The sequence below is a fragment of the Diplotaxodon limnothrissa genome, linkage group LG1 (genome assembly GCF_057381915.1).
Source record: "Diplotaxodon limnothrissa isolate DT_005_m linkage group LG1, D_limnothrissa_male_GT1.1, whole genome shotgun sequence".
Taxonomy (NCBI): domain Eukaryota; kingdom Metazoa; phylum Chordata; class Actinopteri; order Cichliformes; family Cichlidae; genus Diplotaxodon; species Diplotaxodon limnothrissa.
In genome coordinates this window covers 20,947,126-20,972,102 of record NC_140596.1, presented here as the reverse complement: position 1 = coordinate 20,972,102, position 24,977 = coordinate 20,947,126, and the positions used below count along the sequence as shown (strand labels likewise).

The 24,977-nt window shown below is 39.4% G+C and overlaps 3 protein-coding genes across 5 annotated transcripts in view; 1 reads left to right on the top strand and 2 right to left on the bottom strand.

Annotated features, from left to right (window-relative positions):
- Positions 1-387: 387 nt before the first annotated feature.
- LOC146639731 (uncharacterized) lies at positions 388-1,973 on the top strand. Its single transcript, XM_085354864.1, has 3 exons — positions 388-1,075; positions 1,193-1,361; positions 1,874-1,973. Exons 1-3 carry the CDS (start codon positions 388-390, stop codon positions 1,971-1,973), a joined length of 957 nt encoding a protein of 318 aa, XP_085210990.1.
- A 2,611-nt stretch (positions 1,974-4,584) lies between these two features.
- rassf10b (Ras association domain family member 10b) lies at positions 4,585-5,916 on the bottom strand. Its single transcript, XM_085354861.1, has one exon. It carries the CDS (start codon positions 5,914-5,916, stop codon positions 4,585-4,587), a length of 1,332 nt encoding a protein of 443 aa, XP_085210987.1.
- Positions 5,917-9,383: 3,467 nt separating this feature from the next.
- Positions 9,384-24,977, bottom strand: part of tead1b (TEA domain family member 1b) — a 36,169-nt gene continuing 20,575 nt past the window's right edge. The window contains exons 3-12 of one of the 3 annotated variants that reach the window (XM_085378608.1): positions 23,541-23,603; positions 23,373-23,450; positions 19,651-19,779; positions 19,314-19,360; positions 19,147-19,208; positions 18,571-18,695; positions 17,186-17,359; positions 14,601-14,741; positions 14,345-14,497; positions 9,384-11,699 (exon numbers count right to left, since the gene is read on the bottom strand). In XM_085378608.1, the coding sequence (XP_085234734.1) occupies positions 11,586-11,699; positions 14,345-14,497; positions 14,601-14,741; positions 17,186-17,359; positions 18,571-18,695; positions 19,147-19,208; positions 19,314-19,360; positions 19,651-19,779; positions 23,373-23,450; positions 23,541-23,603 (1,086 nt within the window). In that variant the 3' untranslated portion in view covers positions 9,384-11,585. Of the gene's footprint in view, positions 11,700-14,344; positions 14,498-14,600; positions 14,742-17,185; positions 17,360-18,570; positions 18,696-19,146; positions 19,209-19,313; positions 19,361-19,650; positions 19,780-23,372; positions 23,604-24,977 lie in introns of all 3 variants that reach the window. The other 2 variants (XM_085378662.1, XM_085378551.1) reach the window with 2 other exon arrangements.

Below are 24,977 nucleotides of genomic sequence, written 5' to 3'. Positions count from 1 at the left end.
ATCAAATAGAAGAAAATACAAAACATTAAACATGTTAACAACACAAATGCCATATTAAACGCAGACTACTTTAGACCCGGAAGTAGGATTCGTCGCGTCATCACTGAACAACCGGATAGCTAACGAGCCAGCACGAGAGAGAAGACGGGAGAAGAAAACATCGAACTTTCAGCAACTACCTTGTTAGGACAAATTACAAACATACGATTTCAAGTGTTTTTTGAGGATCTGTGTTTATTCGTCAGAAAGTCTGCACGGTAAGTTCAATATCTTGGCGACGTTTTTTCGAGATAAAAGCACCAGTTGATATTTAGACCAAGGCTCATAACCTAGCGCTAGCATGCTAGTTCAGCTGAAAAGCACAGGCAAACTTTAGAAATACTAAAAATGATCATCTGCGTCTTTTGTAAAAAGGTATTGGTCACATTAAGAGGCTATGTACTACATTGCAGAGTGCATAAGAATGAGCCTTGTTGTATTTTTAAATGTGTTGGCGCCAATTGCAGCCAAACATTCACCACGTACTCTGCTTTCAAGGGGCATTTTTATCGTGTGCACAATGCACCTGCACTTCAAGCTACTCCTAAAGCTCTTGTTGCAGATTTAAAATGTGCAGTTTCATTATGTGCCCGCCATTTTCAAACAGTGAAAGAGCTAGTGTCTCACTTAAATGATCATATTGCAGGGGGCAGGTCTGTGTCATGTCCAGTAAGTGGTTGTAAGCATATGTTTACAAAAAAGTCATCATTTACTTCTCACATGTGTAGGAAGCATAAAGCTTGTTCCCCAGATGGTATTGATGACATGTACAAGGAATCTCGTCCTCAGCCCCCAAATGACAGTACAGAATATTCAGAAAACACACATGAAACCATGGCATCTGCTAGTTCAGCCAGTGATATGCCAGAGAAGGATAGTCATTCTTATCTCAGAAACATGTGTCTCTTTTACCTTAAACAGCTACTCAGCTACTTTGAAGAGAAGGAGTCCATGCTTCTCTGTGTTGAAGATACATGTCTGGCAGATGAGGTACAACTGGAGCAAGTGCCTCTGACACCCACTATTATCATGTGTGGTAAGTCTGTTTCATAGCTCTCTCTCTCTCTCTTTTTTTTTTTTAAGTGCATTTTTTATAGAATGTCATGTGACTGCCGTGTTTATTGATATAACCTGTTAAATAATTTCTTCACAGGACAGTCCTGCTATTCCTCAAGAAGATACATGCTGAGTGTTGATCGGCACCTCGTCAGCACAAACATATCCTCCTTCATTTCTGCACTGTGCCTCATGTTCGGGAGCTACTACAATTTCAACATCCATTATCCATCTGAGCTGGCTTCCACTTTAGAGTTTCTTCAGAGGTGAACAAATATGGCTTTGTTATTTCTCATAACTGAGACTCTGGGATCTGGAGTCTGGCTTTGATGTGGTTCGAGTCCAGGTCTGGCTCTGAGTCTCGGTCGGCTTTGGAGCCGGTTTCAGTTGTTTTTTCTGTTTTTTGTTGTTGTTGTTTTTTGTTTGTTTGTTTTTTTTAAATACATTAACAGTCTGAATCCGGGTCCAAGCCTGGCCGAGACTCAGGGCTAGACCAAGCGTCAACTGACGTCTGACTACCTATAACCTTTGCTTTGGATTTTAACAATGCTAAAGTGTGACATATCACTGCAGAAGACACTCGTGAAGGGTGCCAATACTTTTGACCATGCATTGTTCACTTCCCCACAGCATTTTGGTTATACTTTGTCTTGAACGTGGTCATGGCCATGACTGTATATATATGTATATACTTAATTTTTACTTACTTTGTATGTGTATTTTAACTGATCAATTATAAAAATGCTTAATAAACTTTTATATGATTGTTATTCTACAGGTGTTTCTTCTCCATAAACCCAGAAAAAGGAACCAAAGTAGAGAACAAAAACTCAAAGCGTCGTCTCAGTGTGAACCCTCGAGTCCTCACCCTGATTTAGGATCTCGCCGACCACGAGTGGCGCTAAGCCTAAATCTTGACTCTCTGTGGACTGTTAGTTTTACTTTGTTAATTTTGTTCCACAATGTGTACTGGAACCTTTTACTGGTCGAATGCATGAAGCCAATTCATGAAGATGTTCTTTCTTTGTAGGAATGTTCTTTATTTACATAAGAAAAGAAAAAAAACAACATGCTGCTACTGCAGTGTTTCTAGACCACATGTGTAGGTTTGTTTCACCACGTGGTTTTGCTGATGTTTTCTGACCAGGGCCATGGTTGTGGTGACAGCAGGGTGCGTGTTGCGTTGCACGGTGATTATGATCATTTTTGGCACAATATGTGTTTTTTGTTTTAAAGTCTTAACAGGTTATTTAACTTTTTCTGGTGGAGGGTCTAACAAATGCTTGTTTCATGAACATGGTTCTTGCTTTGCAGGAATGTTCCACAGCTTTTATAGCCTATATTTTGATTGAATTGTGTAGTTGCTGTGTGCCTTGCATATTGTGTTAGTTGGAAAAATGGATCCATTTGCTGTCATTTTGCTAATGTGGCTGCAAAATAAATTTCCCAAAAGTGATATTTTCCTCTCTTGTGTTTTCTCATGTGTATTTTTGCATGTTTGGGTGTAGGCGTAGCAGTAAGAAATTTGCTGGGTTATGGTTAAAATTTTACATTAAAACATATAATATTCAGCATAGATTTTATGTATAATTTACAGAGCAGCTCCATTTAATATGCACAGTTTCACCGTAGTTCTACCATTTTAAATTAGTTCTTTGTACGATATTTCCCTGTTAATTTTGCAGTTTATGGATCCACAAAAAGCATTTATTACTTGTAAAAGATACAGGAAATAGTGTATTTATATATCACATCTATGTGTGAAATTAACTTCTTTTTCCTGTAGATTTAACAGTTTTAATCTGAGATTCATTCACTGTAAATCAATTTACAAGTTGCATCTGTAAAGCCTTTTTACAGGAAGTCCCTGGTAACCCCAGCTGCCAGGGTTTTCCTGTAAAAACAGCACGTTTTTTTTTACAGTGTATCACTCGAACTCTTAGAGGGACTTCCTTCAAATTTAGCAAAAAGTTTAACTTCAGCTCAAAGATCATCTCAATTGTAATTGTTGGACACCTGTTCAACTGCTTGTTAATGCAAATATATAATTTGTCAATCACATGGCGACAGTTCAGTGCATTAAGGCATGCAGACATGGTCAAGATGAGCCACTGAAGTTCAAACCAAGCATCACCCTGTGAGCAGCAGTTCTCTAGTTGAGAGTTACTTGTTCGCACCAAATGTTAGAGGAAAATTTCCAGATTGCTTTTATGCTGATAGGAAGACAACAGAAGCTCAAATAACCACTCATTGTGACCAAGGTATGCAGAAGATCACACACAATGATACACAAAGATATAGACCGTGGAGTCTCTCTTGGTAAAGGAATCTTAAAAATCTAATTTCCTAAATACATTTTAAAAAACTTATCCAGCTAACTTGAGGCTGTTAAATAAATAATTAATCATTGAGAAAGGAGATTAACAGCTTATTACATGCTGGGATGCAATGGACTGAGGAAGATTGTCAGACTATCAGATTAAAAGCAAATCTAGTTTGACGGCTCCCCGGATGTCAGGGAAAAAAGAAAAAGTAAGCAGTTATTGAAAATGTGACAAGAGCTGCTCTTGACCTCATGAAATTACAGTCTGTATATCGTATCATTTTGATTATTCTCACAGTAAAAAGGTTGTCAAGTGATCTGATAAAATTGCCACATAACCTCTAAATCTTTAAATCAGGGTTCCTCCTTAAGGGTTTCATTTTCACACACAAAAAAACAAACATGCTTGTCAGGGATTCATAAAAGATTAAAAAAGATGCTATTTTATTTTAGGGAAATAAAACCCAAAGCCTCTTTTTTTTTTTTTTTTTTAGCAGCTGGGAGATATAAACTGTGGGAGGGGGTTGTGTGCTGCCGAAAAGCAGCCAGTGTCGATGTAAGACTTGTGTCGTTCATGTCTGTGTGCAAAATGCCATCGTCGATCTGAGAGGAAAAGGTCAGCTGTGCTCAGTGAGCTGTCAGGATGTAGATCAGACCTCCCGTTTGAGCTCTGCGCCTCAGTTTTGACTTCAGATATTTTTACGTCTGACTGATTTACCAAAAAGGCTTTTTTCTTTTCTTTCTCTTAGAGTCTGAGAAAGCTACTGCTGATACTGCTGTTTTTAAACATCTTCAGAATCATCCAAAAGCCTTTGACTTTGTTTTTTCGGTCTGGTGCCCTGCTGACTCTGAGGCGAACATTATGGCAGGGGTTGGAGAAATCTGCTGCTATCCTAACTGCTACTCAAGGCTCCAAAAAACCTTAAACTATTTTTTTAAACATAAAGAAGAAAATCAAATAGAACCATGTTTGTATTGTTTATTAAAGTTTTTTTTATTGATTTTTGCGGCTTTCTTGTAAACAGAAAAAAAAGATTAAGAAAATACATTTAAAAAAGCAATACGTATATGTTGAAAGTGGGGAAAAACATTCATTTGTTTATGTCAGAGTACTTATGACCCCTGAGAATTAGAAACATAGATAAGCCAGTTTTCCAAGGAAAATATTAAACTAATGATTCCCACACAGGGAGGCTGTCGGAGTCCTGACTGTGCAGAGAACTTAAGCCAGTGTCTGAATCGTCGTCGTTCACATTGTGAGTTTTTGACAACCCCCTTGCTTGCTCCACCCACCCGTTTTTTCTCTGCAAAGTGCTCATCATCCCCGTCTTAACGTCTGCCCCGTGGCTATATCTCTTCTTAGTGTCTGTCCCCTCCTCCATGCCCAAAGTATTCACTTTCTCCAGCAAATCCCTTATCTCCCTCTCCCTCTCCCCGCAAATCTGCTCGGTCAGCTCTAAATCGCTCCTAATAGCTTCTAAATCCGCGTTGAGGCGCAGGCCGATGTATAAACTGGCATTTAACTGCGTTTTGATCCTCTCTTCTTCCAAAAGCTGCTCATTTTCTGGTGATGTTTCCACTTCGGTGGAGGGAAGGAATAGCGAGTCATCCCCAGACTCCAAGTTTTTACGTTGCAGCTCCTCCTTCCTCCGCTGCATCCAGCGGTGGTTCAGCTCATCCTGGATCTCCCCTGTGATCACGTCTATAAGGGTTTCATGCTCCCACAACTCCTCCTGTAGTCTAACTACCTCCTCACGGTGTCGGAAATACTTTTCAAGCTTGGCCAAAGTGTCAGACGAACGCAGGTTTTCCACTTCGTGGCTGGAAGCCGCAGCGACATCAACCAAATACGTATTTTGAACGTAATTGGCCCCGTGCCTTTTAATTCTGTCCATGTGCACCTTCGCCTCGCACCTTTCGATCTCTGCGTCCAGCTCTGTAATCCTCTGAATTTGCTGTCGGATTGTATGATCCTGAGAAACCACAGAATGAACCAAAGTTTCCATCTTCTCCGCGCAAGACGCGTCTCTGCGCGCCGCCTTCGATCTCTTTTTATTGATCTTCTCCAACTTTCTAAAAGCTTTCCTGACTATGCGACGCTGTTTCTCAGGTGAGATGGAACTCACGGTACACCGCGCAGTCCCTTTCATAATACAGGGGCTCTCTTTGCTGAGCACCACGCGAGCCTCTGCGCTTCGGGCTCCGTGGCTGTCCAAAGACACTTCGCTCTTCACCAGCACGAACTTGACGTTTCTCTGCTCGTCTCCCCAGGCGACCCAAAGCCGCAAAACCCTAGTTTTGTTTGGCAAAATCCTCTCGCATCCCCTCCATTTCTCCACGATGCAGTAGGACTGTGCTGCGCAAAGCCCTTGTTGGGAGTTTTGGTCTTCAAGAAGCACTTTGATAACATCAGCGCAAGTTGTGCGCGTTGACAAGCCGAGGACGAGCTTTTCCTCTCGGCAGACCCACACTGATATCTTATTCTCCTCAGACTCCATCTCGCATTTCTGCTAAACTCTATCTCTTCTAAACAATAGTAGATTTAAAAATTTAAATCCGCTCGTCGAAAGAAAAGCTCCTCAGTGTCCATACCCGAGTCCAGTGCATGCGCGCTGCGTCCTAGACGCATCTGCAAAGTTGCAGTCGGGACTGGAGGTGTCTCTGTCTGTGTCCACGGAGCGCATAAGTTAAGGAAAACACTTTGCGCGCCGGTATTCCCAGTCCTGACTGCCACTGCTGTGATCACATGACCACACACACACACACACACACACACACACACACACACACACACACACACACACACACACACACACACACACACCTTTTTTTGGTGGGATGAGCTCCACCTGAGCCTCGATGCTTTTAAGAACAACGACCAGCCATGAATTCTTTGATGGAGCAGCTTGGAGGCTCGCTGTGTTCTTCTGGTTTCTGTATCCATAATGCATCAAATAGGACATGAGTACCTACATATATAGGAATGAGTACTTTATATGGATTATGTTTTTATCTTATTTTTTTAATGACTTTGTATTTCAGATCTGGTTCATTATTAAGGTTATGTTGTTAACTTTTTCTGTAGATCCAGTTAAAACAGCGTTAAAAGACAAAAAATATGAATAAATAAATATTGGAGCTGAAAGAAAATTTCACTAACTGGCTTCAACAGGCTTTGAGGATTCTAAGGCATCTAATCATGGTAATGGACTGATTCTTATATAGCGCTTTTCTACAATGACCTTGTGCATAATTTATGTATTTTGTGTAACACCTGAAAGAATAAGTTTTACCTGCAGGTTTTCTGAGGGGTATTTTCTTCTTCAAGGATTAAATTCAGTTTATTTCCTGCTTCTTAAGTGTCAGTACTTTCAATATCTTACTTCTAATTATAGTCATCTTTCATCTGATAGAGCCACATATCACAATTCTGTGAACTGTACTCACATGTCAAACACATAAGTGAAACAAGAGGAAAAAGGTAGGAAGGCAGAAACACAAATGCTCCTTCCTGCAGTTCAGAGCAATGAGCAGACTGTTACCTGCTGCTGATGGATCACGCTTTGCATTCAGTGATCTGAATGTTCAGAGTCAGTTTGCCTGTGTTGATATGAGTGAGGGAGCATAGATATGGAACACTTCAGTTGCTTTACTTGAATTCATAATGTTGACCCTGTTAGCTTTTCCTTCGTTATGCTTATTCTTCTGATTCACTGCTTTCAAGTATTAGTGTTAGCAGAGCTGCTCTGGGCAGCGTTATGGCACGATAATCTTAAGGGAGAATAAAAAGTCGACACACATATCTCATTCCTGACGGAGGACTCTACCACTACACTTCTCCAGTGCATTCACAGAGTCGTTGCATGGTAAGACCTGGATGGGAAGTGGGCGGAGCCTTTTACCGTCATTTTATTACGGCGCAAAGTACAAACACCTGTGGACACACAATCCAACAATTAGCCTTGCTCAGTCTTGAACTCAGGGACTTTACAAAGAAAGAGAATAAATGAGTATTCAGCTATTCTGTCAGGAGATCTCTGACAGATGTATTTACCTCTAGCTTTGCTGGTTTGCTAGTGCTCATGTGACAGCATGTGCCTGGTCTTGATGGATTAGGACGTTTGTGTGTTAGTGGGTGGAAATTTTACTTTCCACATTACAATGCAAAGTCATATACATACTTACCAGCATGCAGTCCCCCAAATTAGTTCCAGTCCACATATCAGGAAAGATTACCTTCACATAAAGATAAATTTCACTTGAGTCAAACCCATGAGAACTGATTCATCATGTTATTATTGTACCAATCAAATGGAAACAAAAACATGTGCATCACTCAGGTGACATTTAAGTAGTACAAAAGTGTAAAGCTCCCATGTAGAGGTGTATTACTTTACACACTTAAACTACTAGTTTTATTGAGCCTCTCTTAAGGAGCACTAATCTTTATTCAGCTGTTCAGCAGTAGTTGGTTGGTTTCCACATGTAGGATTTATAGCAGCACCTTATTTGAGCCCCTCCATCTCAGGTGCAACATTCAAAACGTTTTGGTTTGTGTTAGTAATAATATAAAGACTGGTTACTGAAATAGTGCTTTTCTGACTGAGGGGTTATCACTGCTGGGTACAGAACCACTAAAGGCCAGCCAGGAAACCAGGGGAAAATATGGATGGACGAATAAATATGATTTTTGGAGGGAAAATAAACAAAACGCACTTTACTAATGCAGAAATCTGAATCCTTTTTATTTACATTGTTGTGTGTTGACAGTTTGTGGGGAGTGGGGCTGAACTGTAATTGGTTTCTGAAGCTGGTGTGCTGGAAATAGCTTGAGAACCTCTGATTTAAAAAGGTTGAGCAAGAAAACAGAAATCTGTAGCACTTTGATTAAATGGTGTCTCCCTCTTGTGGCGAGTCCTGCCATTACAGCGATGCACATTCAATTATGTTCTCTCACATGCTCCATCTACTGTTGATGTGAGGCCTTTGCAGTCAAGGAGTTAACAGACTCATCCACACAGCAAAGATTCAAGTGAGAAAAATAAAAGGAAGCAATCTTTTTCAGATTTATTTAACTTCAATATTGCGTACATACAAAGTATCTAGAAAGCTACAAAATATCTACTATTGTCAAGAAGGCATCATAATGTTACGGAGCAAAGACAAGACCATATGCAGAACACAAACAGAGCAGAGCTTCTTTTCTCTCCTTTGCTCCAACACTTTACAGTGATGGATATGAAAAGAGATCACACATCTGTACCAAGAAAAGCCAAGATATAATTTTATAGAAAGCACCTTTTTACAAAGGGGGTGCTGAAAAAAATCTGCACACAAAACCCAAATATGTAAATGACAGTTTACATTTCATGAGCTATATGTCAAGAATCACTTTAAAGCCAGGTACCAGTACCTACTCTTAGCAAAAGCTGATATGCTTGTAGCTGCGATTCCTTGACTTGGCGCGTCCACTTTCCGGGGCAAAGAGTCCACCAGACATCCGTGCCATCAAAGGCGTCAGTCCTGCTGTTTTAGTGTTAAAATGTAAAAATGTACCAGCAGTGCAGCAGTAACATCATTACCATCTCACTGGGCTCGCAATATTACAGATAATGTCATCACAAAACCGGGTACGACTGTATACAAGTACAATAAGAAAACAGGAACATCTAACTGTAATCGATAAATGTGAACAGATACACAAGGTAAGCATAAAAGAAAAATAAAGTCCACAGTGTTCACAGAACTGCGGCAAAAATACTGAATCATTTAACTTTATCTGCACCCCACCCCCCACCCCAAGACATTGTCTGCAATTATTTAGAGCTTTGTTGATTAAACTACTTTAAGATGATTATAATTTCTGTAAGAAATAGTAAATGTTTTGAGTAATTATGATCCTTACAATGAAAGTATACAGATTTAAACACGTAAAACAATCTTAAGTTTCATTTTTAGAGTCTGTACTGTAGAATTAATATTAAATAAACATTATTTTTTCTTTTTTGTTCTAATGGATAAAAGCTCGTGTCGGTCCCTGCCTTTTCGCCATCACAGCTGTGACATTGTGAAACCATAATGCTTCCAAAAAAAGCCTCGTTTCAAAAAAAAACTAACAAACAAAAAAAAAAACAAAAACACTTGAGCCTGCAAGTGTGCACGAAGCAGACAGCTTCAGTGTTTTTCTGTTGACATCCTGCATGCAGTCAGTGGCCGTTCAATATTAGACAAAATCTTTAACCTTAAGCGAAGAAATAGTTGGGTTTGAGAAATCAATTTACAATGTAATAAAAATGAATATCATTTATTTCTTCTCCTTAGTAACCATGTTCCCCTGCTGTCATTACAGTCCTTTGAAAGGCAATGTGGTGATTTGTTTCACTTATGTCTTATTTTTTTTCTTCTTCTTCTTCTTTTTTTGGTCTGGCAACATTAAATTTATAATTTCTGTTTGATCTTTTTTTTTAAGCTGGAAAATCTGAACCAAAGGCACTTCCTTGCTACCATGCAGGACACAACAATAATTGACTGCATCTCTGTATTTTTGGTCTTCTGTGACAGGAAAGGCAGTCAGTCTTTTTATAGTACACTCTTAGAGAAGGAAGGAAAAAAAGAAAGGCTGATATTTTAGGAACATATTACAGCGTTACAGGAAAAATAACCTGTTTCTGAGCTTAAATTTGCAAACATAATTGAATATAAGTGTACTGCCTCTTTAAAAAAAAAAAACCCAAAAAAACCCCAGCAACAACAAAAACTGTATTTCTAGGAGTGTACCAATTTCGAGAACCGTGATTTCTGAGATGTGAAGATGAACCAAATAATACATCTGTAAGTTATTTCTGCCCGTCTCACACAAAACTAATTTTAGACTTAGAAAACAGGGTAAATGCAGGATAATGAGTATACTCTAAGGCACTGTACACTTAGGCTTTGGCAGATTTGAATTGTGATTTTTTTTGTTGTTGTTGTTGTCATTCATTTATTTTACACAACACAAACACAATGTAGAGATCACAGTTTTAGTGGCATCTTTTGGAGTTCACATACAGTTTGTACGTGTTTAAGGCTCGGCAATCAGCGTAGGCCACAGAAACATGTGAACATAGTGTGACCATGAAGGCAGCAACACTCTGGCTTGGAGTTATCACACGGCGATCCCAGAGTGTTGGGTGGGGGGCAAAACCACAGCATGCTGAACGACGCATTGCTGTCTATGATTTTGTAGTGTCTCGATAGGTTAAACAGTTTTTTAGTTTTTCTTTTTTTTAAAGCGCAGAATTAACAGAATAGACGCAAGCATCACTAAGGCAAGCACAGGAAGGGAAACAAAGTGCTTTCTGACCAGATACGAGTCCGATTAGAGTCATTTTAGCAGGACTCACATATTTAAAAAAAATAAAAATAAAAAATTATCATGGCCATTGTCAGAGAAAAGATTTGTTTGCAGCGCTGAAATGCTTAGCAGGCGGTGAGACTTCCTACATTTACGGAGCGGATGCAGGCAAACTGTAGTGTTTTCACAGTGCATTCATTCTGGTGTCTAAAACTTGGGAGTGCTTCAACAGGGATAAATATTACCGAAAGCTCAGTTGTTGGCGTTCTTATGTAGTAATTTCGCAACCACCTGCTTTCGGCCACTGCACGTATAGTGTTGTTCTGTTTCTTTGGAAAGTTTAACAGCTGTGTGTGTTTTCATGTCTGCGTATCTACAGTATGTATGCTCACAAATCATGAAGTACAGACATACAAAACAGCCTCAAACATATTACACAGAACGCAACCATGCCGCTGATAGAAAAACAAAAAAAGGCCCGTGTCCTTTTGTCTTTTTTTTTTTTCCTTAGTCTACATTAACAAAGCAGAAAAAACCGACACACACATTTTCATTTACCAAACACATCCAGGAAATTCTTTAAGGATGGCCACATTTATACCCGACAGAGACCAACATATTTAAAATTCCCATATTCAAACATTAAAACAACTGTACCGCAATTCACAGCTGCAGTCAAATAACAAACACTTATATTAAAACAGATTTATAACAACGACTCCACCTGATACCTTGACCAAAGAGCGTTGTAGGTATGACTTTCGTGTAGAGGCACTGCCACTTTTGTTTTGAGGTTGGTAAGTCTATGAAAAGGAGGAGCTCCAAGCGGATTCATTCCTTCACCAGTCTGTAGATGTGATGCTGCGCGCCGTGCTCACTGTTCGAAACTTCAAACACGCACGCCATACATAGCAACGTCTCCTGGGTGTCCCTGTTTGTCACCACCTGCAAGAAAGAGCACTTACTTTAGAGGAGAAGCGCTGCACAGCGGGAAATAAACAGAGAAATGGATGCAGCAAAGGATGGTTACCGAGTTTGAAGACGTGGACGGGAAACTGAGCGAAAAGACAGACGCATGCATTGTTAGAGTTCTGAAACTGTGTGTGCGCGCACGGTTAAATGTTCAGTACCAGTTTAAAATTGGCCAGGAGAGCCACATTTTTTACTCTTTTATTTACAGGAGGTTTTAAGTGCAATTTAGACTCTCTATCGAGGGAATATGTTTTATATATACAACTTGTTAACTCCTGTTTGTTAGGCTGTGGGAAAGTGAGTTGTGTTTTTGTTTTGTTTTTTCCAAAGTAACTTTTCGTCTTTAATTTGATCCAGTCTGAAGTTTCAGAGCTCTAATGTGAAGCTGTCACCTTACAAATAAACAGCATCACTGAGAGCGCACACTCAGCAACAAAAATAATCAACTCGAATTAAAACGTTTATTCTACCGCTCTCTATGCTAAATCCCAAGATTAATGATTTTAGCAGCGTTCATTTTTTTTGTCTCATTGGCAGCTGTGCTGGATTTTACTGTTATTTATAGATTTTTATCGCCATTTTATCAGGATCATCATCTGTTAATGTCTCACTGTAACTCATAGGAATCATTTTGGGTTGAAAAGTCATATGATGCATGGAACCAACTTCATCTCCGATTATAGTTTTAGGTTTTGTCAAGCCAACGAATGCAAAAAAAAAAAAAAAGCCTTCAAAGTATCCATTGGATAATTACTGCAGTGATTAATATGTTTCAGCTGGGAGCAGATTATTTAAGTCTGATGCAGTGAACAGCTTCTCACTTCTTAAACAATCATACTGGAAAAGATATTAAGTGATCAGCAAAAAGATGTTACTGCCTTTCAGAAGGGTCGAATGACTGAGCTGAATCAAGCAAAACCACTGAGGAGATTGCTGTTACTTCTTAAATTTAGTATAAGCACGATTAAAACCTGGAAGGGCAACAGTGGGGAACAATCATCTCTGAGGAGGAAATGTGGCTGGAAAAAAAAAATCTTGAATGATCAGAGATCATTTACATGTTTGGTGACATGAAATGATTAAAAAAATATATAAATCAACAGTAGACTTCACAGCTACTGTATGTTTAAAACCACTTCCCAGTTGGAAAGGTCACATTCCAAGATAACAATAACATCGGGCTCAAATTGTGAACAAAGTGGTTCAGGGAACATTAGACATGATTTTCACACATGGATCGGACCGCCACAGAGCCCAGACCTCGAACCCGTTGAGAATCTTTGTGCACATACTGGGAGGAGACTTTTCACAGAGAACCAATTCTCCCGTCATCAGTACAAGACCTGGAAGAATTAATGCAATTCTGCATGGAAATAAATGGCATGACACTACATAGGCTTTGCATAAGGAGGTAAATGTGTCGAATCACCAAACCTACAGGTGGGTCCAATCAAATATAGAGAGTGATTTCAGAGCATCCTCGTCTTTATCATCCAAAAAAACCCAAAAAACCCCCCCAAAACATTAAAGCAGAGTTGAAAAATTCTGACAGAAATTGACTAACAAGTAATGTTTCATGATGTCTCTCTCACGTTTTTCCATTTCCATCTTACTGTACAGAAAACTTTCTACAACTGGTGTTGAAATGGAGGGAACTTTGGATGCCTCAGCACATACGCTACATTCTTTAAATACCAGCTTATGAAAGGGAATTCATTTATGCACGTCTTTTGTGCACAGGCATACTTTATACACTAAACTCTTGGACCTTGATTCCTGATATCAACTAATCTTTGAATATAAACATGTTATTTAAGGGGGAAAATGTGCAGAGCAGAATTTAATAATATCTAGTAGCATAAATTGAAACATCATGTTTCAGTAAAACCTGAGCATAGTGTTGAGCCATCCCTTGTTCTGCACAGGCCAAAATGGAACAAGAAACCAACTAACCCTATGTTTTAGGGAGAAATACACAAAATTTGCTGCAGCTACCATTTTCCCTCTATTAGGGTTACTTTGTATTCATACTGGGCACAATGGAAAAATCTGAGAAATGAAAACACAACATTAGGATTCAGCAAGAAGCAGAAGAGACAAATGTGCTTAGAAAATTATATCAATCTGTGAAACATATTTTCGGATCCTTCTTCCAGTCTTGTGCTACTTATATGTCTTAAAAGAACTGCCACACTTTTAAAAATAATCATGTATTAAGTCTGACATGAATCATGAGTTTATTTAATGATTAACACACTAAGATGGGTTTTTTGGGGGAGGGGGGCTGCTTGCACACCCCTTGGCCTGGGTGCTTTCTCTGCAGTGGTGAATGACACTTTAAGACCCCATGTGATGCCAATAACAGGGTTTCCTGCCCTCTCTTATCCTCCCTTTCCCCTGCAGATAATGAGGGTCCTCACACTGTGTTTCATCCCCTGTGGAATGAGAGGAATGTGAATCCAGGCAGAGGAACACATCTCAAGGCCCAGTGAAGTCCCCCCACCGCCCCCACTCAGATTTTTTTTAAAGCCAGCTGGAGCCACCAGCACATCCTGACAGCAGCAAGAAAAACACTCCCAGAGAGGGACGTCGCCCACTCAGGTCAGTGAGGTGATTACCAATAAGATAGTGAAGTTCTCCAGCACACTGTTCATCATATACTTCTCCGGCAGATGTTTTAGCTTATGGATGAAGTTGATCATGTATTCACACATGGGGGATCGACTTATCCGGTAGACAAAACGTCCATTTTCAAAGCGTGCATATTCAGTCTGAGGGGAAAGAAGAACAAGCAGTGCACATAAGAAATGTAAAACACACAAACAAACCCCAGGAGGTACAGTAAAAAATCCTGCTTCTCATTTTAGTTCATACCTCGACTTTCTCCACAACCTGCTTGCCAAAGGAGCAAACTTTTGTCGAACATGTGATGGTCATGTTCTCTGGACTCTCATACTGACTGGTGACGCCATAGAAAGATCCGGTATCATCTTGAATGTTGCAGTTTAAGTCAGCCTGAGGCAAAGAAAAACAACAAACACTGAGCTTCAGAGAACATTTTCTTTTTGTTACAATGTCTTTTTGTACAAGTCATTTAAAAGAAAAGAGATGAACAGTTTTAAATGTGTTTTCTACTGAAATGAAAGGCTTGGAAGAATACTTGTACTGACAGAAAGTCCAAAGGGTTGCTGCTTTTGCATAAGATTAAAAAAATCCTCATAGAAAAATAAGGCTGAGAAGCAACATTTAGAAGAAGGCAACCGTGTTTGTGCCCCGATCAAAATCAATAGGGAAAAGGAACAAACATTAAAATATTTAATGCATCCAAACCCTTAAAGAATTGTGCCATTTAATGACATTTTAATACCAAAATGGAAAGTTTAGTAGTTTAAAAATACTGGATCTCTAAATACTATTAAAATTAAAATAAAACACACCTATAAGATTTTAAAAACATTTTTTTTTACCAATACCTTTTTCATTTTAAAGGATTAAAAGCCAAGATGGTGCATATGAAATTGAAAAATGCCACTTTCCAAGTAATCTTAAAGCCAGTTTTGGCATTTCTGTGAAATTATTAACTGTATTAGAGATGTGGTTCAAGGACTCATGTGAGCATGCCAAACACATACCAATTCTAAATAGGTTACCATTTAGAACTAAAGATAATAAAGTAAGTGTTTGGAGCGCTTCAGTGACAAAATAAAGAGCGCTGTACTCCAGGACGACATGGACATAAGAAATGGAAGAACTATTCAGAGGTGAATGAAATAAAAACTACTTGCATCACTGGGAAAATTAAATTAAAATAATAACAACAATAAAAAAAATATAATAATACATTTTAAATATGTTAAGTTATCTGGATTTAAACTATAACTGCTCTTCTTAAGCAGTAAAAAAGTGGATTACAATTCAATAATTACTTTTTTTTTTACATACACCACTTCCAGGAGTTAGAGAGAAGCAGAAAGCTCTTCGTGTTTTTCCTCCATTGTGCATTTTCAACATGCACATTCAATCGACTGCCCAGAAACCAGAATGTCTCATTTTGTTAAGTGCCTCGTCTTTTCTTCTTCCCTCTTACCCTGACTGCACACACGAGAAAATGAGAAGAGGGGTCCAACATTTGTGCTTTTAGCTCCATTTTTGGTCTCTACCAACTGCTGAAAGAAGTATTTAGCTTTTTTGTTACAAGACGATTGAATACGTTTACCAGCTGCTGATAAATATCTCATACGAGATACGGATGATTTTTATCCATAGGTTTATCTTTACATCCATCCATTTCCTTATGATTTTCCAATTCAGGGTCTTTTGGGGGGGGGCTGGGGCAACCATTCACACATGGAGCCAATTTAGATTAACTAATTAACGCAACACGCATGTCTTTGGACTGTGGGGAGAAGCCGGATTACCCAAAGAGAACATGCACACTCTACACAGCTGGCCAATGGATTCAAACTCAGGACCTTCGTGTTGTGAGGCAACAGTGCTTCCCCAACGGCACCACCACGCCACTCTGTATTTGTCACTTGAATAAAAACATCTCTTTAACCATTACTAGAAATATTATGATGGTGTTCAGATATTAATTCAAACATTTTGACATCATTTTATACTGTAAGATGTGCACAGTCGGTCATGTAGCTTTCTGAAACGGCAAACATCTGTCTGATCAGGGCTGCTGAGCCCAGCCGTGCATATCGCATAAAAAATGAGAAGATCCCGGCCACATCTGAATAAGCATGTTAATGTGCCCATATTGGAAGAAAGATTCTAAAGAGGATTAAATGAAGTTACGTTAAAAGACTGATTTACAAGGTTGAGCGGGTCTGCTCCTGGAGGGCAGCCTCTCTGTGCCCTGAACATCCTGTTCATTACGGACACAAAAAGGGGAGACGTCCTCCTACAACATTCTCCTCCTTCATTAAGCAAAGCAGTTATACATTCATTATTGTGCAGATTCTGCCTTTCATTTGAAATTTAAATTTGTCGGTCACTTCAAAAGGAATTTGAGGGGACTTGGTCCAAGTGCATACGGCCCTACTTTGTTTGCTGCCGCTAGTTAGCATTTTGCATCAGGGAGGAAATGCATGCAATGTTTAAACAGCCATTAGGAGCACAACCAGGTCACTCCATTGTTTGGAGATATTACACTGAATTAGTGGGTGCTTTGATCAAAAGCTCTCCTGCTATGCAAGTCCAAATATAGCAGAGTGCATTCTGCAAACATTGAGAGCAATCTTCTCTGTGTAGACTGATTACACCCAATCACTAAGCACGAAGCAGAACACACTGTTACTAAACAGGATTGTTTGATCAAATTTTTCACAATGCGCAAAAGGTTACAGTGAAATTAATACTTATGTATGGAGAGCCTAATCAAGCTGCAACAAAGCATTTTTTTTTATCAGATACTCATCTTCTCATCAGCATTGCTTATAAATTACACTCACCCAGAATTTTATAAGGAAGAAGGAATTCTGGGGGCCTTTTGCATACAGCTCCTTCAGTCCGCCTTTCTTTTCTGGAAATTTATCGTAGATCTGACGAATGTCCACCGACTCCAGCAGGGCGTCACTGTAGGAATGATTCGTCTGCCCGATGTGCACAAACAGGTGTTTGTTGTACTGCAAGAGTAAAATGAAAAATGAATACAGATGGAAACTTGTATTAAAAAATAAAAAAGATGAAACTATTTAAAGTCGGATTCTTTTGTTTTGCAGCGTGAACTCAATAATAGCGTGCGAAAAAACCCATGCAAAAGGAGCGCGTATCAATATTCACAAAGTCATCAGCACAGAAGAGTTTACTGAAGCAAAATAAGCCAGATCTGATGTGCCAGTCCTGAAGTAATCATCGCAATAAGCAACTGGTAGCCAGGATTAGACTGATAATGCACTGGGATGAGAAACAACTCTCTGCAACATCGCTTTTTTATTAGTCACTCGAAATAGTTTTGAGCAACTTTCCTGTTTTATGACATACAAATGAGGTAATAACATTTATGTTTCACTAACCCTCAAAATAAACTGATCCCCTCATTTGTATTAAACAAAGCTGCTTCAGCCACAAATTATGATTGAGCAACTGTGCAAAACGATGTATTTTCTAAACAAAAACATTTTTCGTAGACAATCTTACCACCTTTCCTCACATGAAAATCTAAAAATGTTTCTACCTCAGCCAAGTTAAAATGATAATACAAAACAAAAGTGCTTTGGTCATTTCTTCCCTATTTGATTTGGTCAATTTTTTAAACTTTTAAATGAAAATATCTGAATTTGGTTTGACAATGTGAATAAAAATTAGGGCCAGTTAAACCTCAAACCTGTGATGGAGAGCCAAAAGTAGATGAAAGAGGAGCAGCGAATCACAGAAAAAACATTTTGTTTTCAAAGGTTTGTTGCCCTCTTTGTGACCGTCTGAAACTCTGCTGCACTTCAGTGTAAAAGCTCACAGAATGGCGTCTCCGGCACACAGCCCCGAGTGCAAATGCAATATTTTTAAGCCTCAAGTTGCATTTAAGATTAAAGGCTGTTCCTGTGTTATCAATGCAAAAGACTATTCACTAAAATGAAAAACAAACATATTGTTAAAGAAATCAAAACATACAAGGAACTGATTAATATGCATTCATTCATTATTTCTGCAGGTCTCCGTGCCTTGCATCAAGCCAGCCTTTTGCCCCTCTCAGCTTGTTTTGGCCTCTTCTCAGCTGACTCTCTGCCTGGGAAAATGTCCCAGTGTATTCATAGAGGAAAGGACTGGGTGATAAGAGGTGGGAATGAACACCAAGAGATAGTGAAATTTCATGCTTTGGTATAATGCTTTCACTCACAGAGTCTGGGTCTCTCTGCTGCTCTAGGAAGGCAGAGAACTCCACCAGTCTGAGTTTAGATGTACCGATGGAGCGGCCCTGCCATGCTGGCGCCGTGGGTGCTGGAGCTGCTGTGGGCTCGAAACCTGCAGAAACACCAGAACAACAAAATATTCATCTGTTCTGCTGGTTGTTTTCCCAGCAGAGCATGTGCATGTTCTTTCTGAAACACTAGTTCACATTAACCTCATTTCATCAGGTTTGTTTATGACAAGAAAATTAATTTAATATCTTAGTGCAGATTCACAGAAATCTGACGTGCTTGATTTGGAAGGAAATGCATGCTCTATAATATTTCATTCATCTCTAAGGAGACATCTCCCAATTTAATTTTTTTTATAGACAAAAAAAATTCTGTGGTGAATTTAAAAGATATTTCAAAATATTTCAAAACAGAAATAATGACAGTGTACCACAGATATTACATTTTTATTGGATTAAGAAATTAGGGTCGAGATATCTGAAAAGACATTTGAAAAACAAGTTACAAAGTTCATCTTTGAATGTTGCATGTTTTATAATTAGGTAAAGTCTCACTTGAAATTGCTGTCGTGACTGCTGGCTGGATGGGATAGGGTTGCTGGGTGAAAGGCTTAATACTGGAACAAAAAAACCAACAGTCATTAGGCAAAAAATGGTTTCCTTTTTGTTTAAAGAGCATTTATTTATTTCCTGAAAAAGTTGGTTCAAGGTTTAAAACTTACTCTTGCGATGATCCTGGCTGACCAGCCGAAATCATACCCTGCCATAACTACAGAATTAGATGTATAAATAGACAAGAAAGAACAAGCAACAAAGAACATCCAATTGTGAGCAGCTGTTAGTGACAAGATCAGAATGGCTCTGAGCTCCATGTTCAGTGTATGTAGTTATCTTGACTACCACTCCTTTTGATCATGTGCTTATCTGATAGGGGCAGTTGTGCAAAGCTGTGGTGTGTAATGTGATTTGGCCTGGGTTTTTGGTGTGGTTGGCCCTATCGGTGCCCTGGGTGAAGCTGGACAGGATGGATCAATAGCGGGGTGCCGGCAAGGCTCTTACCCCTGCTCCAGGGAAGGCTGGGCGAGGGATGCCTGGCAGGCCGAGCTTGTTGTGAATAGCCGTGGCAGAGACGATCTGAGCCGAGGACATGGAGGCCATGCTCTGGAGGGCTTTGTCCTTCACGGCTTGGTCCTTTAACAGCAGTCACAAAAGGCTTAGCACTCGCACAGAAGGGAGAGGAGGGGTGTGTTGCAGAGGTAGCACAAACGAGACTCTAAACAACACACTGAAAGCACGGCTGACCTCTCTCACAACAGCGAAAAGCAAGCAGGTTAAAAGAAGCAGCACTGGCATTTCTATGCTACATGCAGGCTTTATTTCATTATTTTTTTAAAGTTATGTGCTGACTGAATTCCAATATACCGTAGCTAGCAGTGGTATGCACTTAAATGAAAGTTTGCCTGTTGACTAATCTAGTTTTTTAAAAACTCATTCAGAAGTGCTTTCCATCAAGGCTGCATTTGTGTGCATGTCAAAACACATCACGTCTAAACACAAAGAATTTTTCAACTAAAACTGAAGGACACAAATCCCACTTGGTTAATAGTTTTTTTTTTGTTGTTGTTTGTTGTTTTTTTCACAACTCTAGTCAGTTCCTTTTGTTTAATCTTTGTAAAAGATTTTTTTGAAATTATAGGGATTTTAATGTGAAATACAGGGAAAACCTGTATTACATACTACATACTTTCCGCTACTTTGGCCGAAGTGTTTTCATCAAATAATGCTAAACGTCTCATACTGCAGCAGACTGCACCCATACACACTGGCAAACCCATGCAGACTCACTGGTGGCAGAAGCTACAGGTAAGCATGCTGGCAGTACATGCTGACGGAGCAGAGTCAAGCTACAGTATGCTCGTAGCATGATGACACACGGACACCAATGAACACTGCCAGCCGGTGTTGTGTTACTGTGGCAGGAGCGGAAATGCAAAACTAGAAGCTGAAGGGCAAGGCAGGTCCTAACTGAAGCAGACACGGTGTCACAAGCAGAAAACAAAATACTCACCATATTTGTAACCTAAATGCAAACAAACAAGGTTTTATTGGAAAATTGCAATTCAAACACTGCAGTTAATTCAAGAGCTATGTGTGAAAAAATATATCAGCAATACACCTTTAAATATCAGTAAAACACAACAAAGTAAATATCTGCTCTTCTTTACACAATACATGCACAGATGTGTAACTAACACTTAATCACAAAGAATTATGAAATTTGTATTTACAAATCATGTGGAGAAAGTCTTACGCTCTATAATTTTCACAATCTGATCAGTAGTCATCACTCAAGACAAAACAAGGGAACACTAACGTAATGATTGCAATTATACTAAAATGCCATAGACAGGACGAGAAGCAGCAGGTTTTGATGCCCCCCAGAATGAAGGGCACACTTGTATTTCTCTTCACGAATGAACTCTAATTTGCTTTAAATGAGAAAAGACAGGGATTCATACAAAAGCTGTCTGTTTTTCTTCAGACAGCCGCCTGTGCCCCTGAAAGAACAGGCATTCATGTGGCTAGCTGCCTGTCTGACTCTGTCTCTCAGTGTAAACGCGCGCGCATACACACACTTACACACACACACACTTACACACACACACACTTACACACACACACACTTACACACACACACACACACACATTAATGAGGGGTCATTAATTCGTGTTGAATACTGGGAGTGGAGCAAAGTGTGAAAGTCAAAACGTATAGTCGGCTCCCCAAGAAAAGAAGAAAATGGCACATGGGTGGAGTGTCCTTTGATATACAAGCATTACTTCATAAAATACCTTAAATTACAGGTCAGTATTATTCAAGATTACTTCTTTCACAATGCTCTTCTCCCATTTTAATGTGCCATTCTGAAAAGCTTTCTTCAGCGATTTTAACAGATTTCACTATTTCTGAAATAACTGACGAGAACGTTCTGAAATGACGACATCTGAACTGGGAGGAAGGAAAGCGACTGACAGCCATGGCATTGTGAGAGCCTGGAGTTATCAACAGATTGAAGGGAGAACAAGAAAGCAGGGGGGGGATATTTCAGAAACAGCCAGCTTCACTGCCATTCTCTGCTCTGAATGTGCACCACTGAGTCTTTGACGGTGAGGAAAAGTTGGGTTACATTGTCAAAGGAAGCAGAGGTGTAATCTCTTCTTCATTTTTTAAAACACGGACTCCCGCCCCCTTTGCCATGCTGCCTTTTTTTAAAAATAAAGTCTGCTTAGTAAGAGATGTAAGCAGACCCATTTCCCCGCACCTTCAGCTTCCAGCCACTCACCAAAACAGCCAATGCCAGCATGCTTCCCAACATGCACACACTTTGATTTAGACTTTAATAGAGGAAAATTTGAGCCTGACCAGCCCCCCATCAAAAAAAAAAAAGAAAAAAAAAGGGCAGACCATTGTTATTATGACCTAGTACGGAGTATGTGTTGTTGCACTACTACAGAATTTGTCATTACATAAAGACACAGTAACACATCGGCTCTTTGAACAAAATATTAATCAATCTACAAACGTTGATGCAGGATGGATTTCCACAGATTTTATGTAGTTTTCTATAGACTGCGCTGCAGATTTTGAATCCTTTTCATTTCACCACATTTTCATTTACATCCAAAATCACTCAAATTTAATCAAATTTGGTACATATGTTAATGATTACCCGGACTACCTTATACATGCGGCGACAAGTTTGAAATTCCTAGTTTGAAATTCCAGACGGTAAACATTTCCACTGTTTGTTTGTTAGCTTTTAGCTCAAAGCTAGGCTCTAGTCACACAGGCCTAGACACTAGTCACTAAGAAAACATGTATATTCCTCAACTGCTAGCAAGTGGTTGATGGAAGTTGCTGGCAGCTAGTACAAATTGGCTGCAAATAGCTATATAGTGTTGCACCAAAAATCTCCTTGTAATTGCTTTGATTGCTAGAAGGCATTGCTGCAGTCACCTGCAGGCTGTATGGTCAACTTTTCTATAAACGCTTGCCACCTACTCCCCAAGTCGTAGTGAAACTGTAACAAGTGCGATGCAGACTAGACATGAAGAAAGTTCGCCTTCATTTTAAAAGTTGTGCCTGTTTAAATGTATTGGTTGCAGCAGAATGGTGCAACTCTTTACTTTAAAGGCAAATCTTCGTTATCCGGTTGATGTCCCACTCTAGTGTTTCACACCAGTGGAACTGTAAAGTACTTACGAGTGTTTGGAGACAAGTCTGTGTTTCTTTGTGTATTTTATGCTTTGTATGTACTGGCTAAGAAATGTAGTTTTAATTAATTTTATTTATTTATTTTTAAAAACTTTTTCAATTTCAGCAAAATTACCTAGAAAAATCCAGTTCTGGTCAGGCTCATGACTAATAAAAGATTAAACATGTAGGATCCATATGTCGGACTATTTTTTGTTAATTTAAATCGCAAAAGCATGTCTTTATATATTTATACAAGATCACGGTTATTTTGTGCAGCTGCTCTCAAAGCAAAGGCTGGTGATGAAAGAATTAATGTCATTGAAACCAAGCAGACAGGACAGTGACAGCATGTTTGGGTTAGAACGAGTGAGAGATGGTCAAGAAAGTGAGTAAGTGAGATTAGAAGGGCTGAACAGAAAAGCAGAGGATTTGGGTTATGGGGGGAATCAGAGGATCAAGCATTCACTCTGTCTCTACAGGAAACAGAAAGTTAAGATGCACAGCAACCAAACAAGCCCAAAAGCAGAAAAGCGCATACCTTTAGCTTGGACTGAAACTCACGAGATTTCCTTCTGGCAAGAACCTGAATGTGACTAGACACCTGCGGAGTAGGGGAGGGGAGGAAAACAAAGGAAGAGCCTGTAACCATGGCAATGAAAAGCCCCCTGCAACTGGGCAAAGCCAGACGTACCTTAATGGCAGCTTGGATTTCTCGAACTTTCTTTCTTGCTAAGACCTGTATGTGACTAGACACCTCCATTTAAAAAAAAAGAGAAAAAGGAAAATAAAAAAACAGGAAAACCCAAAAAAGTACAAAGTGGATCACACATGTCTTTGTTTAAAAACACTTCAAGAAGATAAGGTGTATAACAGAAGCATCTTCAAACCACACACCAAGCTAACAGCCAATAAAGCGTTATGCTGTGTTGTCGTCACTTAAGTGAACTGATTAAGGAGGATGCAGGCCCCTTTAGCACACATTAAGAGCACACAGATGTGATCTGCTGTGTGCTGAATGAAAATCGGCTAGTCTAGTATCCTTGTGGGAGCTGCGAAAGGCATTTCACCGGCCAAGTTTATCTACGATGTCTATACAGTTCAAAATGATTTTATACTCTCAAATGAAACATTCATCAGTAGCCGTCTGAAAGAGACCTAATGTGAGCTGATGACAGGTTTGAGAGGTAGATTTACATTCTCCTCTGGCACTTTTCATGCAAATGAAACCCAAGCTGAGTACCCCAACAAGGGAGTGATTTAACAGGAAAGTGTTTGGTTAGCTGAGAAGTCTTTACATTATTCACAATCTTTTACATGAGTTGGTGCTTAAACTGGAGCTGTAAATGTTAGTCAATCAGTTGATCACAGTCATCCCTCATTTTTTATAATTTCTGAAGCAAAAGAGCTAAACCTTCAGGGGTTTTAGTTCCTTCGATGGAAGAATTACATTCACATCAATTAGTCCATATATATTCAATTTAGTTGCAATAAAACAAGCTGGAGCTGGTGAGAAAAATGATCAATATTGCTGTTGGTGCCATGTTAATAACTAAATCAATTACTTTCATGCTGTACATGATATTTAAAGTAACATCATGCGTGTTTATTGGTATTGCTCGGCGCAAACAACCCTCTTTTTGTCCAATTCTGTGCCAAGAAGATGAGACACAGGAGACAAACCACACCTTTCTGGTCCAGACTGATCAATTCATACACAGTGATCGAATGTCATTGTAAACACTGACTTGTTTATCACTGTCATTCAAGTCAGTAGTCATGCAGGGAAGTTCCTGTTTAGAGGGAAGATCAGGGGCTTCGTAGAGTCACTAAAGCACCATTAAAACTATTCAATATCGTGTAGAGATTGGTAGAAATAAGGCCACTAGTACTACTACTAAGTTACTTTTAGCACAAGTGCTCACCACAGTGGTTAAGTCTGCTTATTTGACTGGGCAGAGTTTTTACAACAGACGCTCTGATGAAACCTCAAATGGAATTTGACAGTACTACTACATTTTCAATTGCCAAGCAAATGTGTTAACCCAATAACCAAAAAATAAGAAGCACAGTGGTGAAATAGTTAGCAGACAATCGCATAAAAACGGTTCAGTTTGGGCCTTTTTTTGTT

What these genes read in the sequence shown, in the direction of transcription:
- LOC146639731 (XM_085354864.1), top strand. Translation starts at nt 388, where the DNA reads ATGATCATCTGCGTCTTTTGTAAAAAGGTATTGGTCACATTAAGAGGC. An exon ending in ACCCACTATTATCATGTGTG is followed by an intron (nt 1,076 to 1,192) that starts GTAAGTCTGTTT and finishes ATTTCTTCACAG; the next exon opens with GACAGTCCTGCTATTCCTCA. An exon ending in ACTTTAGAGTTTCTTCAGAG is followed by an intron (nt 1,362 to 1,873) that starts GTGAACAAATAT and finishes GTTATTCTACAG; the next exon opens with GTGTTTCTTCTCCATAAACC.
- rassf10b (XM_085354861.1), bottom strand. Translation starts at nt 5,916, where the DNA reads ATGGAGTCTGAGGAGAATAAGATATCAGTGTGGGTCTGCCGAGAGGAA.